At 34.7% G+C, this 16575-nt stretch overlaps 1 protein-coding gene across 1 annotated transcript; it reads right to left on the reverse strand.

Moving 5' to 3' along the window:
* Positions 1-2019: 2019 nt before the first annotated feature.
* anxa5a (annexin A5a) lies at positions 2020-11709 on the reverse strand. Its single transcript, XM_053235558.1, has 13 exons — positions 11683-11709; positions 11464-11501; positions 8687-8771; positions 7647-7741; positions 7061-7174; positions 6010-6100; positions 5106-5185; positions 4185-4235; positions 3809-3902; positions 3170-3265; positions 2991-3049; positions 2737-2863; positions 2020-2480 (listed from the first exon to the last, which is right to left on the reverse strand). The coding sequence occupies exons 2-13, from the start codon at positions 11464-11466 to the stop codon at positions 2425-2427; spliced, it is 951 nt and encodes a 316-aa protein (XP_053091533.1). The 5' UTR covers positions 11467-11501; positions 11683-11709; the 3' UTR covers positions 2020-2424.
* Positions 11710-16575: the final 4866 nt, after the last annotated feature.

Here is a 16575-nt window from a genome sequence, read left to right on the forward strand (position 1 = left end):
CTGGGTGTTGGCTCAATGGGTTCTTTTTCCTGTTTAATTAAAACATGTCTATGCCCTGTGACCTACAGATAATTTCCTTCTAAGCAATTACATTATTAGTTTAATTGAATTATTAACACTTTTACAAATAACACAAAATGTTATGTAAAAAATTCCACGTTTAGAGCTATGATTGCATTTCTGAACAAGTCCACATTATAGGTCCTGCTTTTAAAGCAAAATAATCAATGACAGGATGATGTGATGTGGCCTGATGCAAAGCAGAGAAACTGTTACTACCTTGAAGTTGAGTATTTTCCAATAACAGCACATCCTGAAGTGTTTTATTCCACTTATCCCACAGCAACAGCAACATTTTTAATTTCTTAAAGAATGTCATACATTTTATCCATGTGTAATGACATTCAGTGTTCACCTTGCAGTCAGAGCTACTATCAGAGCTACTCAGAAATTAATCAACATCAAACAGCCAATAATCAACAAGTATTTTCCATTTGTAATTACCATTGTGAGCCTACAAGTGACATGATTAGCAGTATGAATAATGATAGACTAATGGATACAATTTTGCAGACTAATGTTTCATCATTTTGTCAAACAAATCATTGTTGGTGGGAAGATTTTTCAGTATTGGCTTCATCTGGTTTAGGTGATCAGTTAAAATCCCTTTTATCCACAGATTTGCACCAGTGAAAAGGTTTAACCAACAACTATGTTTTGTTTTTGATATGACTTTGTTATGAGTTTGGAGATAAGACACATGAAACCAGAGATTTTTATCTACTAATGTATGTAATGTAGGACTAATGAAGATACTGTGATGTCACCATTCAACGACAAAGCTCTTTTGCTAGATGAAGTGCTACTATAAGTGTTACTTGAAATGATGACGGGTGTAAAAAGTGATGTAATGCTTGGACCTTTTGCTCAACCAGATCATTCTAGGTGAATATAATTGCAGTATTGTTTTTTCTTTTTCTTCTTCTTTTTTTTTTTTTTTTTTTGTCTGGTTTAGGTGAGCTTCCAGCTTCTTTTGACTGAGTCAATGAACTGGACTTGACCTGTCAGTACAACTCTGCCACCTACTGGCAGGAAAATGCCATTACAAAAACACTAGGTTATGTCCAAAGGTTATGTGCTGTACAGGTGCATTTTTACACCAAGTCACAAACACTGTAAATGTATCCTGTGTATAACAGGGAATGAGATAATTAAGTCATGACCAAGAATTAGGAACATGAGGGAGCAAGTTAATGAAGTGTAGCCTCCTACACTACTAGTACTATAGTATATACTATTGCATCTTCTTCTTGCACTGTGAATGCTGTAGCTATGCATCTTTGCTTTCATTCTTCTCTAATACCACTGCATTGTCACTCTTATTTTACTCAGGGGACTTGTATATATACGGTTATATTTCCTTAATATTCTATTCTTCTATATTTCATATAATTTTTTCCTGAATATATTTATTTTTATTACTTCTTAAACTGTCCTTGCTTGATCACTCTACTTTTTGCTTGCTGCTGTAATGTGTAAATTTCATTCTGGGATTAATAAAGTTATCTATCTATCTATCTATCTATCTATCTATTGAGTGCATATATACAGGGTTTTACTGAAACCACAAGAATCTTAGGTTTCTCTTTTTTTACTTCAGATTCGGAAAAGAGAAAACACAATGTTACATGCACAATGCATTATTAATTTCTGTTCTTCTTCTTGAAATAGATTTTTTTTTTCATTATTATTTTGTTCCCTCGTGTTACTAAGTCAGGCGACAAGTAATTTATTTTGTTCCCACAACTTAATGATCTTGTTCCCATGCCTTAATAAGTCATAGCCATGCATTATTTTTATTAATTAGGAATGTCACCAGGGGCTTCTTAGGTCCAAATGTCCAAAAATCTAATTATTTATTCTACAGTAATGAAATTTTAAAGGTAAATTTCACAGTATCTTGGCAACTAAAGACACAAAAGACACCCTAATGACAAGCATTTGTAACTTAATAGGGAAAGCTTTTTAATCTGAAATCATATGTATAAAAGTGAAAAAGTAATGAGTGAAAAAAAAGGTTTATTTCAAAATCAATAAATATGTAATCACACTATATCAAGTCACTTTAACTACTCTTGGTGGAGATTCTGGTACCTCCACGCTGGTACACTACCCACTGCAACCACTGAATTACTGAATCACAAACACATTAAACATAATTAAAGATTAAAATAAAAAGTAGACATCAGTCTAAATATTATGTAGATGTTATGAATAGAAATTTCTGTATATATGCATGTATACTAACTATTACTAATATAAAACATATAAAATAGCTTACCTATGGCTAAGAATTACAGAGATGATAAATATGATTAATGAGTGGATATAAGCAAACCATAGGTTGATAAATAAAAGTGAGAATTAATCATCTCCACCACACAGGTAGAGCAGAGCCTTTCCATAATCGCCATCAGTGTCTTCCTGAAGACAAAGAAAAAAACAAAATCAGACATAAATGTTGTAACCTTTCGGGCTTTTCGGAGTCTTTTTTTTTGTTGTCGTTTTATCCTGCTGTGTGTTTTGACAGCAACGAGACCTACTAGGAAAGCAAAGTTCCTACTTCAGCACTTCCAGTTCACACCATGCTCTAGTACACTGACCTTCGCTTTTGTGTGTGTGTGTGTGTGTGTGTGTGTTTATATATCAGAGTAATGAGGTGTGAATGTGTTGCACCTGCCTGTATGGTACGGTACAGTGATTCTCCATACATCTTCTTGTATTCGGCTCGGATGTCCAGCATGTCCTCCTCACTCCTGGACACCATGATCCTAATCAGAGTCTCGTCATCAGTGCCGGCACGCTGGGGAACGCAGAGCAGCAAATAAAACACAGACAAATTACCAAAAAAAACAACAAAAAAAAACAAAGCAACAAACTGGTGCTACGTTTCCAGTGTATCCCAGTGGAACTAAAATTGTAATTCATACCCTCATAGAGTCACGTAGGGAGTAAGCAAAATATCCCGGGACACTTTTCACACATTTCACTGGGAAGAAAAAAGGTGAAGACAATTCACTTCCATTCTAGTGAGAGTGCTTTTTATGAAGCACTAAAACAAAAATGTTTTTTGCTAATATATTCCACTTTATTTTTGCATTTTGCTTACCCACTGCTAGGAGCAGTGCTTCAAGGTTGCCAGTAAACTCCCCACAAATACTCTCTTCAATGTCACAGCCAGCTATCCGCTTATACACATCGAACACTAGAGCGAGGAAGAAGGAATACTTGAAGCATTTCTACTATCCAGACAGTGTCCTAGCATTAATATAAGAATATAAGAAGTCAGTATATGATTTCTTAAGGCAATGATTCGATGTTTGACGCTACCACTCAATCTGCTACGATACAATATGATACGATTCCGTTTAGAAGCCTCTGTTCGATATGGGACCAACTTTGTTCAGAATCTGAGGTAGGCCATTAATTCGCAAATGATGACGTAGAGAAGGAGTTTTTTAAGTGTGAGACTTCATCAGATCATCTTTCTAGCCTATTTACACATCATTATACAATATTAATATTTTTTACACACCAGTGGTCTGACAGTTTTCAATAATAATCAATTATATTCGATAATAATGAATTTATATTGCTGCTTCGATTTCGTTTGTTCCCTTTTAAATCGATACATCGATCCAATTCATCTGATTGTTTCATCCCTAATTCCTTACATACATACATATATATATATATATATATATATATATATATATATATGTATATATATATACACAGCTGCAATTACCTTGCCTCAGGTGCTCGATGCTCCTGTTGCCCAGGATATGGATGAACTTTTCTTCATCTGTGCCAACTTTCTTCGCACCAGCGGCAAACAATTCCTGAAACACGACCAGCAAGACATCTGTAAAGTAAACCTATGTATCACATTACCTGTAAGTTCACCTTAAACTTGTCACACCTCTGTTGTATAACATACTAATAAACACACAACAAAGAAACCATCATTATTATTTGAACATCTTGATCTTTTATAGAAGTTCATATCTTTAAACCTTTTTAGAATCCACATGACCCAGGATTAGCTTTAACCTCTTTGCTATGATTGTTTCATTTAGGCAATATAAGACAAAAAAAAGCAGACATAAACATGATCTGTTTACCTTGGCGTCTTTCTCCACTCGGCTTTCATCCACTCCCTGCTCCCTCTCTCCCTGAAGAGAACAAAAGCACATTAAAAGTCAAGACGCTTTGCAAGGCAAGGCTGATATCAACCTACAATTCCTCATTAGATAGAGCTGATGAGCTTTTCTCAACCTGGCAACCTCTGCGATTGAGTTACCAGCTGTTTACTCCCCAGGTGCAATTAATCCTCACGCTTGGACCACCTTTAGAGCAGTTTTTATCAGATAGTGGTGAGATCGTGGCTGATCTTGCGTTATCACCTCTCTCTCTGTTTCCATGGCTTCACGTTATCATCTCTCATCTTGACCATCTTGACCATCTTGACCTCTGTGCACAAACTAACTGTAGCTTGACCTTCTGCCCTTGTGTCGCCTTCTGGTTTCATTCCATTTGCATTGTGTTTAACTGATGCTTTTCAGCTAAGTCCATGTCCATTAACCCGTTAAACTCCTAATTTATTATTTAGTTATGCAACTTAAAGCATATTAGGCAGGAATTACCATGAAATATTCAGTAACTCTTTTGAAACTAATATGAAAAGTCTGTAATTTCAGGAGTAAGGGATCTCCACCAGTGGAGTTTAAGGGGTTAACCAACTTGCTCAAAGACACCATCAGAGATCAAAGGCACTAAATGACTTGCATCATTTTGCATTTGCATTTAGTTGATGCTTTTTATTCAAAGTGAATGAGACAGGATACATCTGAGCAGCTGAGGGTTAAGTGTCTTGCTCAAAGACCCAACCCTGGCATCTTGGTAGTGTTGGGATTTGAACTCACAACCTTCCATCAGTAGCCTAAAACCTTAAGCACTGAACAACCGCTTCCTCAAAATCATGACCACTTATGAGCTGTGAGCATATCCTTTAATATTAAAAAATGTCAAGTTGCGTGATTTACCTGTACAAGCATAACCAGCAACCTCTGGTAGTGTCCAGACGTATCTCCCATGATGTCCTTCTCCAGCTTGCCTCCATGCTCTAGGTTTTGAAACATGAGAGAAGAACAAATGATTAATGACAACTCAAACCTTAATGGAGCCAGACGGGACATATTAGAAGGGCTCGATTTTAAAAAGCGTTCTCCGTCATATTTTCCATTGGTGTATAAGGGATGTCTTTTCCGTCTCCAGTTTCTGGATCAAGTGACACACACATCAGCGTCTGGTGGCTATGAATGCACACAGTGTCACTGTGGGTTTCTCACAATGGAATAATAGAAACTCTAGTAATAAATCTTGGAGTCCACTTGAAAACTCCATCTCGCTTGCTGTACATCTGTCAAGACGTATGTGACAGGTCATTATGGCTATCATTATCGCTAGAAATTTACTGGATGTTGATATTCCCAGGTCCCAGATTTCCAGTTAATATACTAAGCAATCAACAGTGTAATTGATGGTCTAATCATTTCCTAAGTTCAATCTTGTTTGAAAGAAGCTATGGTAGCAAAGGATTTTATTTGTATATTGCCTGCAACAATGGACATTCTCACACTGATGCTTTACAGAAATACAGATGTAGCTCTAGATCCCTAATTAGCAACTGAGTGGCAAACTTCTAGAGAGGAATGGTGGCTCTGCTGTTAGGAGTCTTGACTATACTGAAGATTGTGAGTTTGAATCTCTGCATCTTCAACTGCTAAGCTCAATTATAAATCATTTTGGACAAAAGCATCTGCCAAATGAATAAATGTCCCTCCTTAGGAGGAGCCACTCTCTAAAGTGACACCCAGTAGTGGGATTACAAACCATTACAATATACATATACAGCATAATATTTTTCTCAGGTATGGTAAAGTTTACCTTTCTTGTATATCTTGATGATCTCCTTTATCTGCTCAGGGGTTCTGGAAGCCAAGATCTCAATCAGAACTTTATCATCAGTACCTGCTCCCTATAATATATTACAGAAGGTAAATAATATGTAAATAATTTAAAAATAGGTAATAATAATAATAATAATAATAATAATAATAATAATAATAATAGTTAAGATAAATAATAATATACATCACAACCATGCTCTAGTTTAGATACTATGTGATATGTATATATATATATACCAGAGGATTAAATCATCACCATTTTTGTATGCTATTCTCACACTATTCTTAGTGGTTTGCTATATTAAAAAAAACAAAGAGCTGAACTCTAATTTGAGGCAGAACATGGGACAGGAGAGTTTTTTTTTTCATCTTATACCACAGAACTGTTGAATTCTCAAATCTGAAAGGTGTTGAGTAATTTTCTTTAATGTGCTCATTCTAATACATTATTGTTTCTATAAAACACCTCCTTCACAGGGACTTGTATGGCAGACGATCCACATAATGCAAGCCCAATTAGAACGTATTTTTAAAAAATGTGTTGTTATTCAACAAAGAAACCAGTATGATCATTTATTTAACATTTCTGGAAGGAGTCTTCACTGTCAGCACTTTGTAACAGTCAGTAAATTTTCCCTGTGGGAAAGTATTCAGGAAAGAGTTGTTTACGTTTTTCAGTTTCTCTGTAACATGACAACCTTCATTTTTTTAACGTAACTTATAACAGGAACTAATTAATAAAAATAAATAAATAATTCATTGCACTCTTCTACTTTTCTCCACCCAGTCCTGGATTATTTCCCTATTACAGCATGAGCCATCGTGATTTATATCTTAGATAAAATAGAAAAGCTGATCATCTGCAATATGAAAATGGTGGTGAATGTGTCATCTCTCTCTCTCTCTTATTTTAAACACCATATAATAGTCTTTTATATAACATTCAATATATAAAAGACTTTACGATCTCAAATAGTTTTTCAAATAATCGAAAAGCAAGAAACAGAGGTGAGGGCATTTGACAGGACCTTGATGGCCTTATGGAGCTGATCTGCATCATACACACGAGGAGGAGACATCAGAGCCATGATTAGGTCCTCTAACTTCCCTCCCAGCTCAGACTTCAGGTCTTTCACCAGGTCCTGAGAAAGAGAGAGAGAGAGAGAGAGAGAGAGAGGCAGAAAGAGAGATCGGCTGTAAAGATTATATATAGTCATTGACTGACTGCAACGTAATTGAGGTCCTGGCTTGACAGCCCCGTTAATAGAGGTTCCCTATAGAGTCATCGTTCACTAACAGTACAGGCCAGGGGGTCTGAAAGTGATTGCTTTAGCCATTGATCATGTTCTTTCGTACGTGCACAAATTTGAAATGCATGCTATCATACAGTCCTGAGTTCCACAGTCAGCTTCCTTCAATATGAATCCAATATAACCTCAGCAAATACTATACAGCAATACAGAGGGTCAAACTCAAAGACAGTCCTAAAAACATACTTAAAAGCCACTGGCTGAGATTTACAACTCAAAATGTTAAGTCTAAAATTTCTGGATAATGAAAGAAACTCATTAGATCAGCGGTGAAGGAATGAATATGAACGTGAGTAGGTCTCACTTTGCCATGTGCTTTCTTATAAGCTGCCTTGATCTCTTGTCTCTGGTCATTGTTCCGAGCAGGTAAGAGCATGAGGATGGTGTCTTCATCAGTGCCTGTGCAAAAACCACACACACAGAGTTGAATGACACACAAGAATGACTAAACCACAGGTAATAACATGCTGAGTGGCGACTACATCTTTTTAATTATCACAAGAGTGCTGACAAAAATGATTGCAGCCTAAGTAAATTTCCTAACACTTATTAAACACTTATGAGACAGCCATGTACAGTAATTCAGCTATTCATTTACCATCACTATTGCGTTATTATATACTGCTGGTTAAGAGTTTTTGAACCATCTAGTCAAAACACATAAGAGCAACTAAAGTGTCTTGAGGACATGTCATTCCTCAACATGACATGTAACCAACTAAAAACTAAAAACTGTAACTAAAAATTGCTAAAAAGTAAACCATGTAATTCTTTAGTAAGTTTTAATCATTGGCAAATTGCTGTGATATAAGAGTAGTAAAACTTTTCATCATATGCTGTGTAAAAAAATAGGAAAATAATCAACAGGGTGGTGTGATGTGGACCACCTCGTTGTGTTTTATTCCTCATATATCACGTCTATTTTTTTTATTTACTATATAATGAATTAAAGAATTAAATGGCAAGCTGTGCTTTTAGTAATTAATATGCAAGTAGTGTGAGTCATTGTAACACACACTCACACACACATACAGAGTGAGTGAGTCACACACAGTGAGTCTGGTAATTACCACACTTTAACAGATATAGATGGCTGGTTTTGGGTGAAGTAAGAAAAATGAGATCATTAGTTACTGTCTGAACTTTTTACCTTTACGGACATGCAGCCTAGAGTTACTTAGAATTAATTAGCTGCTGCATTCACATATTTTCACTTAGAAAGAAACTCTGATGCACAGCGAGAGAGCGAGAGAGAGAGAGTTTGACCTTTATATTTGATGTGAATGGAATACATGATTACAGATAAGCTCAGTTTGACCATCAGGATAAATATAGCTTCCTCACCGATCCCTTTCATGGCTTTTCGTAAGATATCAGCATCCTGCTTGGCGTTGAAGTGCACAAAGGGTCTCACACTGCCTCTGTAAGCCTGAAGGACAAAGCACAGCCTGATCACTCGACACAGAGACCAGCAAATCACTGGAGCTCTGCCCATCTCTTCAAATCATTTAACCCTTTCATGTATAAATTATTTATATGCATATCCAGATCCTTTTATACTTTATTTTTCTTTTAACATTGCATGATGTATCAATTTTGTTTCTGTCTAAATATTACTGATATTAAAAAGTAAATAGATTGTCCATGAGAAAAAAAAAAGGTAAAACTGTATGCCTGAAATAATAATTTTCTAATGTCAAAATTTTTAACATTCAGGTGTAAAATATGTAATACTGAACACAAAAATATTAGAAAATATCATTTCCAAACAAAATTTACACAGTGTAGGATTGTTGCATGACACAACAAGAGAAAAAACTTTCCAAAAATAGCACTTTTTTTTTTTAAATCGAGTTTTGAAAAATCTAAGGCGATCAGTGCAAAAAACATGTTTTTTACTTTAATTTTTTACATATATATTTTTTAATTTATGTACAAATTTAATTAAGTTTGAAAATAACAAATAGTCTAGAGAGCTACAGAAGTTTAAGTTAATTTACAGTTATGTGATTTAGAGGTAATTTACATTATATATATTTTCCTAAAATATAAAAAATATCCATAAATTGATTGTTCATATGTGTGGACACTATGCAGGAAAGGGTTAAAACGATACAGCAGCTATGCTTTACCTGGGCAGCCATTTTAAAGCAGGGCTTTCCTGAATTTTTATATCATTTCCTAATACCAATGCACTGTTATTCTTGTGGAGACCAAATTGGAAATGTCTCTAAATGTCATTTTCATGTTGTCAGCTCAGGTGTTAGGATATGAGAGATATTAGTCTCCTCTACTTCCAGCTCCTCTTCCTGTCATACAGTCTTTATATTTGTGAAGCTTCTTTCTCATTATTATGCAAATGCTTTGAGAATCATTCTTTACTGAGGTAAATCATTGATGGACAGCAGATTCATGTACTAGCACAAGAAAAAATAAAGCACAACATTTCAACAGGTGAGATTATCACTAAAATTCTAAGTGATGATTTGAGTTGGAGAGTAAATGTCTAGTCTTCTCTGCTAGTGTTTAATATCACTACTGGGATAATATTTTGATTTATTAAAATCACATTTAGCTTATTTAAATACATCTATAAACTCCCATACACACTGGAGATATCCCTAATCAGTCTGTTTTGTTATATTATTTTAAATTCTATTGTGTTCAGGTCAAATGTGTCGTTAAATATTTATTACAATTGTATTTATATATATATATATATATATATATATATATATATATATATATATATATATATTCACTCAAAAAAGGAGATTTCATCCTTATTTATATTTCCACCTTATAGGACCCCATTTTCCTCAGTATTTATCATCACTTTAGTTGATAGTTCATAATAAATATGACATTTGTATTGCTATAAAATCTAAAATGATGCCCTGGGGCAATGTTACCCAACACTGATCAGAACAGCAAAGTTAAAGAAACATGTGACGTGACAAGCCAAGCATCACTAATCTTTGTAGATTAAATGATTAGATTAAAGGAGGCCGATCTACTGTAATCCAGCCCTCCAGAGATCTATTACATTTGTCCAGCACAACTGAGAACCTCAGAGCATCTCAAACTCCCCGAAGCCTTGTGCACCCTGTCTCAGCTGAAGTCTTTATTTATTCAGAGTCTGTTTGGATGCTGCAATTAACTACAGAGTCAAATGAATGTTTTGAGGTTCCTAGCATTCATACTCTAGATAGAACCTGATCTTAATCCTAAAATCATGATAACTGAATACAAGCTTGGAAATGAGTGCGAAAAGATTAGCGCAAGAGTAATAATGTAGAGCAAATCTTTAATCTAAACCTGAAAAGAGGTCTTCAGTTTTCTCTCTGGAGGAACCCTTAAAAATTTTATATAGAACCCGGCAACTGAGTGATTCCCAGAACAATTCCTAGAAAAACCCTTTTGGAAGCTAAGAAACATTAATTATCCAAAGAATATTTGGAGAACTCCATAAGCGGGCTGTGCTATTTTCATCCTGAACACTTATATTACATTTAACTATTCTGGAAATAATGCAGATTGTAGCTGTATAATTACATTAAAATATTAAAATTCTCCCCCTATGTGTTATTAAATATGATCAAATTTAACTACAATAAAGCTAGATATCATGGAAACATCTTGAAGTATTATGATAGTGTATAGTTCTCTATCCCTAACATGAACACAATGTCTGTCATTTTGGCTTGTTATTAGCTGCAGTAGTATTGGACATCTTTTTTATATTTAATATTATTTTCTTCTTTTCTTTTCTTCAGGTTTTCAGATCCCTGTCAGTGGTATTTCAGTGGTATTTCAGATCCCTGTCAATGTTAATGATATCATTCCGCTTATTTCCTTCACTGCTGTTACACAGGCCTTTTTATTTAAAACTGTAAAATATTTGGCTGTAATAATTTTAAGATATTTGAAACAATGTTGAATATATATTTATTTGAGAAAGTTATGATTAGAAACAATTTTCAAAAACACAAAGATAATCTATTTTTTTTTAAAAAGTACTGATAAAGTCATATAAGCTTTATTTGTGTTCTCTCTTTGTGTTTTTAATGAAAACATTCTTTTTTAAGTCCATGCATTTGTTGCTCACAGTTTGCTCTTACCATGTGTTCAGTATTCAGTGATGTCCAAGGTGTAAAAGCTATAAAATAAATAAATAAATAAATAATAATAATAATAATAATAATATATCAGTGGCCCATTTTAATAATAATTTCATTTTAATTAAATATATCAGTGGCCCATTTTAATAATTGTATATTCCTTTATAAACTAGGCCGTTCTGTGTTTATTAACCTACTACAGAAGTAGAGAAAACTTACCTGTTGCTCTACCCTCTCACCTGTGCGCGAGCGCAGAGCTCTAGACGCTGCACTAGTTTTCATTGCAGCCCAAGCCACGCCCCTTGCTGATGTCAGACATAAACATTTCATCCTGGTTCTGTAAGAGTTTACATTCATTCATTCATCTTCAGTAACAGCTTATATATATAATCCTGCTGCATTTAATATAAATAGCACATAAATAAGTGTAATTTATTTTTAAAGTATTTTTTCTTTATACATTATAAAAAATAATTAAAGTTTATTAATAATCTTATTAAGCTTTTTACTAATAATAAAAACATTATTTTAATTATTTTTTAATTATTGTACCTAAACTATGTATTATAGTACAACATTTAAATAAAAAAAAATTAAATTAAAAATAAACAATTCATTATTGTCATCATCAATATAATCATCTTTATTTATATAGCCTTTTTTACACGTTTAATTCAAAAAAGATGCTTTAAATTCATGTAAAAGTATCAACAATTAGACCAAGTAAAACTGCTCGGATTTTCCTGTAATAATTTAGTGTATATGTGATGCTCATAAAGAAACATAAAGAGACAAAAATTAAATGTAAACCACAGTGAATCCTGCAGCCAGGTGAGCGGTGTGAGTGAGTGATGGTCCGAGGACTGTCTGAAGCATTTCTGTGTCACGTACATCACACATCATTCTGATTAGCAGCGTGCAAAAACACAAAGCCCTAATTACCTGGAGCACTACTGGCAGCATGGGAGTGATGTGAGAAGAGTGTTATCAGATTACCTGAGCGCTCTGCTCGACCCAGATCTGCAGTGGGCCAATGCAATGCAAGCCTGCCTGTTACAACATCACACACACACACACACACACAGGATGCATTATAGCACACATATGAAGTTGGTGTGATTGAATAAGTGAGGCTCAGGCAAGATTGAATTGCAGCTTGTCTATGAGGATATGATTTTCCACCTTGCTGAATAATCGAGACACGTTACTCATGTGAGTTTGTCATTTGATCAACTTCAGGTGGTGATTACAATTACTCTGAAATGTAATCTTTATCTGTTATACATCCTATTTGCACTCCAGTTCCTAGAGATATTCATTTATTCATTCATTCATCTTCAGTAATCACATTATCGTGGTCTGGGTCGTGCTGGATCCAGAGCCTACATTACAGTAATGAAGAAGAAAACGGAGTTATGAAAATCATAATTAAAAGAGCTGACATTTTGTGAACTGAAGTAAAAGGCAGAAATGTAATACACAGTATGGGAGTTTGAGATTTTCCGAAGATTTTTTTTTCAGCAAAAGAAAAATGTTCTAAGCAAAACATGGAAAAAAGACAATGAATCAATGCTACATCATCATTCATACACCAGTAATTCCAGCCAATTATGCTTTCAAAGTGAAAACTAAAAAAGACAAATGATTGTCACTCTCCTGGGTCGCTTTATATTCCAGCTATAACCTGAAAGCTGCCTACATCATTTTTCTCTGCAATATCTCTCTGACTGCTCTGATTATGCTGACAATCAACACTTTAAAATGATCAGTAATTTGAAACAATTCAATCTCCATGAGGACACAAACATCATCTAAAATGGCAAGGCATCATCTAAAATGTTCAGAAATTTCACATTTGTGTGCATAAACCCCATTTCTTGCACTTCTGACATAGATTATTATGAATTTAATTTTATTTTATTTTATTCGCCATATACATTTACATGTATTGCCAATTTTTCTTAGTGTTTGGTCACAAAACGATACAGTTTACAACACACACATATCACAGACAACACAACACACAACACATCTACCATCCTATTATCCAAATATTCCAAATATTAAGCAGAAACTGGTAGGCTCAGTTGTAATTTATAATACAGTGGAGGTAGAAATAGCAGCACAACAACAACAGCAATAGGAAGAAGAAGAAGAAGAAGAAGAAGAAGAAGAATATAAAAACAAGCAAAGGTTCACAGACATTCCTGATGGTCATAATCCAGATTCACTGCTGGGTCGAGTCACCAGTAAGATTTATGATATGAGGAGCATTAGCAAGTCATTGGATGCAGAAATTTATTTGGAGGTATTGATTGAAGGCAGTATTGATTGAATTTGCTCAATGAGATTAGTTCAGACTAAATGAAAGAAATACTTTTTTTTAAATGCTATTTAAAAGATACAAAAAAATAGGATTTGCCTTTCAGATGTCCAGCCGAGAGACTTTTTTGTTTTGTTCTGATTTTGTATATACAGTAATTTATATAATAATTTATATAAAAGGAATTGTGTGAATGGTTACTAATACTTGGCTCAGTTACTAAAGTTCATATAGTGAATATTTATTCAGATATACAGGATATTGCATTTTTTAATTAAAAAAAAACTTACATTGTTTTAAAAACTCTGTTAGGTAAGCCTTTCACAGTATTAAATGTATATTAGTATTTTAGTGTTAAATAGTTAGCTTAGTTGTTTAAACCACTTCACAGTGTGGTGTTGAGTTGGATTTACTGTCCCAGCACTCACTTACACACATACACACATTCACACACATTCACACAACACTCCACAACACTCCTCAACCACACTGATTCTAGCAGCCTTTAGCAGTATTATTAAATCCCAACTGCAACCAGTGTTTGATTTTGATGGTGGATAAAGGAAGTGCCAGCACCCTGTAATTTCAGAAATTTAGTCATCTCAGAAATCTGGCTAAGGGAAGATTCATATTGTCTAGAATAATATATGATGTGCTCAAGCAGCTTGCACATCACACAGTCACATCTATTCGTCTTTCAACTCATTTGAGTTTATCTGTATATTAGCTGTCTATAACAAGCCTCAGGCATGGAGGTTTTCAAAGCACAACACGGTCAGGTTGCATGTACAAATTTAGCCAAACTAAGTACCACATAAATATGTACAACCCTAACCCTGACCTAGATTACCCAATGATCGCTGTGTGGTCGTCTTTTATCAAAAAAAAAAAAAAAAAAAAAAAGAATTAAGACTTTCTTCATTAAAGATTTAAGATTAAGAATTCTCATAAGGTTCCTATGAAAAGGGATGATAGATAACAGTGCATGTGAAAATACTGCACAGTACAAACATGCAAGACATACTGCACATTTAGGTTAAAGAAAAAAAAGAGGGGAAGTAAGAATAATGCCCAAAGAAATGGAAATATTGCACATTCATATTGCACATGTTCAACTGAATATTTACACATGAAATAAAAAAAATGTTACACATGACCCCTGGGGCATGTGGTTACAGGATCTAGTGAAATGTACACACTAGAGATATACACACAGTTTTAAACAGACAGACAAGAAAGGCAGTACTGATGTGGAGTAGAGGAGCACACGCTATAATTAGTGTTTTGTGTGAGGAAGAGAGCCTAGGAGGCTGAATAACTGTGTGAATCACTTTAGATTATTTTTCTGCATATCATAAGCAATGAGGCGTTTATTCCTGAGTAGCAGCTTTTTGTGAGTCCGCTCTTTCATGTTATGATGATCACTCATCAGTGATACTAGGGACTGTATTTGAGCAGATTATGGCTTGAATGAAAAGGATAGCACAGGCTTTGCTTATACAAGGCTCTGTGTCCAGCTCCTGCATTGTTGGAATGTTTACTTCAATGATCCGGTAATTTTGACTTACTCTTATTCAAAGAGCTCAAAATGCTGATCTTTTGTACACTTTTGTGGCTACAAACTTCATAATGTTGAAGGTTGTAATCTGACTGGCTCTCTGCATGTCCATGTATACACAATTGTTTTCAGCGGGAAACACTACAACTCAATGAGCATTTCGGAGGAAGGTATTAAAACGTTCGACTTAAAACGTTCATCCTTTTGTATTGGACAAGACAATGTTGCATGTTTGCTATGAGAAGGTCTGTAGTTTCTGTAAAAGATGCTGATTCTTGGCCGTGTTTATTGGCGAAATGTACCAGCCTCCGCCTTCCCCACACTGACTCCACCCATTCAGCTAACCATTCATCAAATGCATATACAGACATTACGAAGAAAAATAAAGCTTTGAAGGAAGTAGCAGAGATTGTTGGCGCCCCCTTCTGACTGTACATAGCTAGTACAGTTAGCTTGTTTTGCTAATCTGCCAACAAACCTATTATGAAGCTGAACACATAACATTTAAAACAAATTTAAATACATTGTAAATCAATGGTGTGTATAAATCACATAGTGGTCTGTAGGATATACATTATGGTTACTACCATTTCTCTTTGGACCTGGAAAAAACGCCCACAAGCTACAACGGTAGCGGTCACTACACACCAAAAAGAGACGAAAGAAACAGAGTTGAGCTAGAAGGAGGCGGAGCTAATTTCTGGCCCAGAAAAAAAGAAGGAAAAACAGAAACATGAAATGAAGACATTAGCCAGGTCTGTTTCATGGCAGAATGATAAATGATATGGTTACTGAAGGCCTAGAAACACTTGCAAGCATTAGAAACTTCACCTTTAAACAATATTTGAGTTTATTCCTCCCATTTGTCTTCATTTAGTCCAGTACAACAGCATCACCTAAAGGATGTAGGCATATTATCTGGTGCGTATGATTAATAATATGACATTCTTCTTGAGGCTCTGTGTCTTGTTCTGGTTATGAGCATTCGGTAAACAGCACTTTTCTTTGTCTGAATAGGGCACTAAAATATTTTGTAGTTTTATAATACCAGATTAATTCTAAGCAGAATCAAATAGATTTAATAAAATGCAAGTTTTTGGTTCAGCCATATGGTTATTCAAACCATATGTTATTCCACAGCCGTAAAATACACAGACACACACTTCCACAGAGTCACACCTGCAGGCGTACATAAAGTAGACCTCCATAATTCATCAGAATTTGAAAGCGC

This window comes from Pangasianodon hypophthalmus, chromosome 7 (genome assembly GCF_027358585.1).
Source record: "Pangasianodon hypophthalmus isolate fPanHyp1 chromosome 7, fPanHyp1.pri, whole genome shotgun sequence".
Classification (NCBI taxonomy): domain Eukaryota; kingdom Metazoa; phylum Chordata; class Actinopteri; order Siluriformes; family Pangasiidae; genus Pangasianodon; species Pangasianodon hypophthalmus.

Coding starts and splice junctions, on each gene's coding strand:
- anxa5a (XM_053235558.1), bottom strand. Junction 4,236..5,105: donor TGCTGGTTATGCTTGTACAG/GTAAATCACGCA, acceptor TGTTCTCTTCAG/GGAGAGAGGGAGCAGGGAGT. Junction 3,050..3,169: donor AGCACTGCTCCTAGCAGTGG/GTAAGCAAAATG, acceptor TTTTCTTCCCAG/TGAAATGTGTGAAAAGTGTC.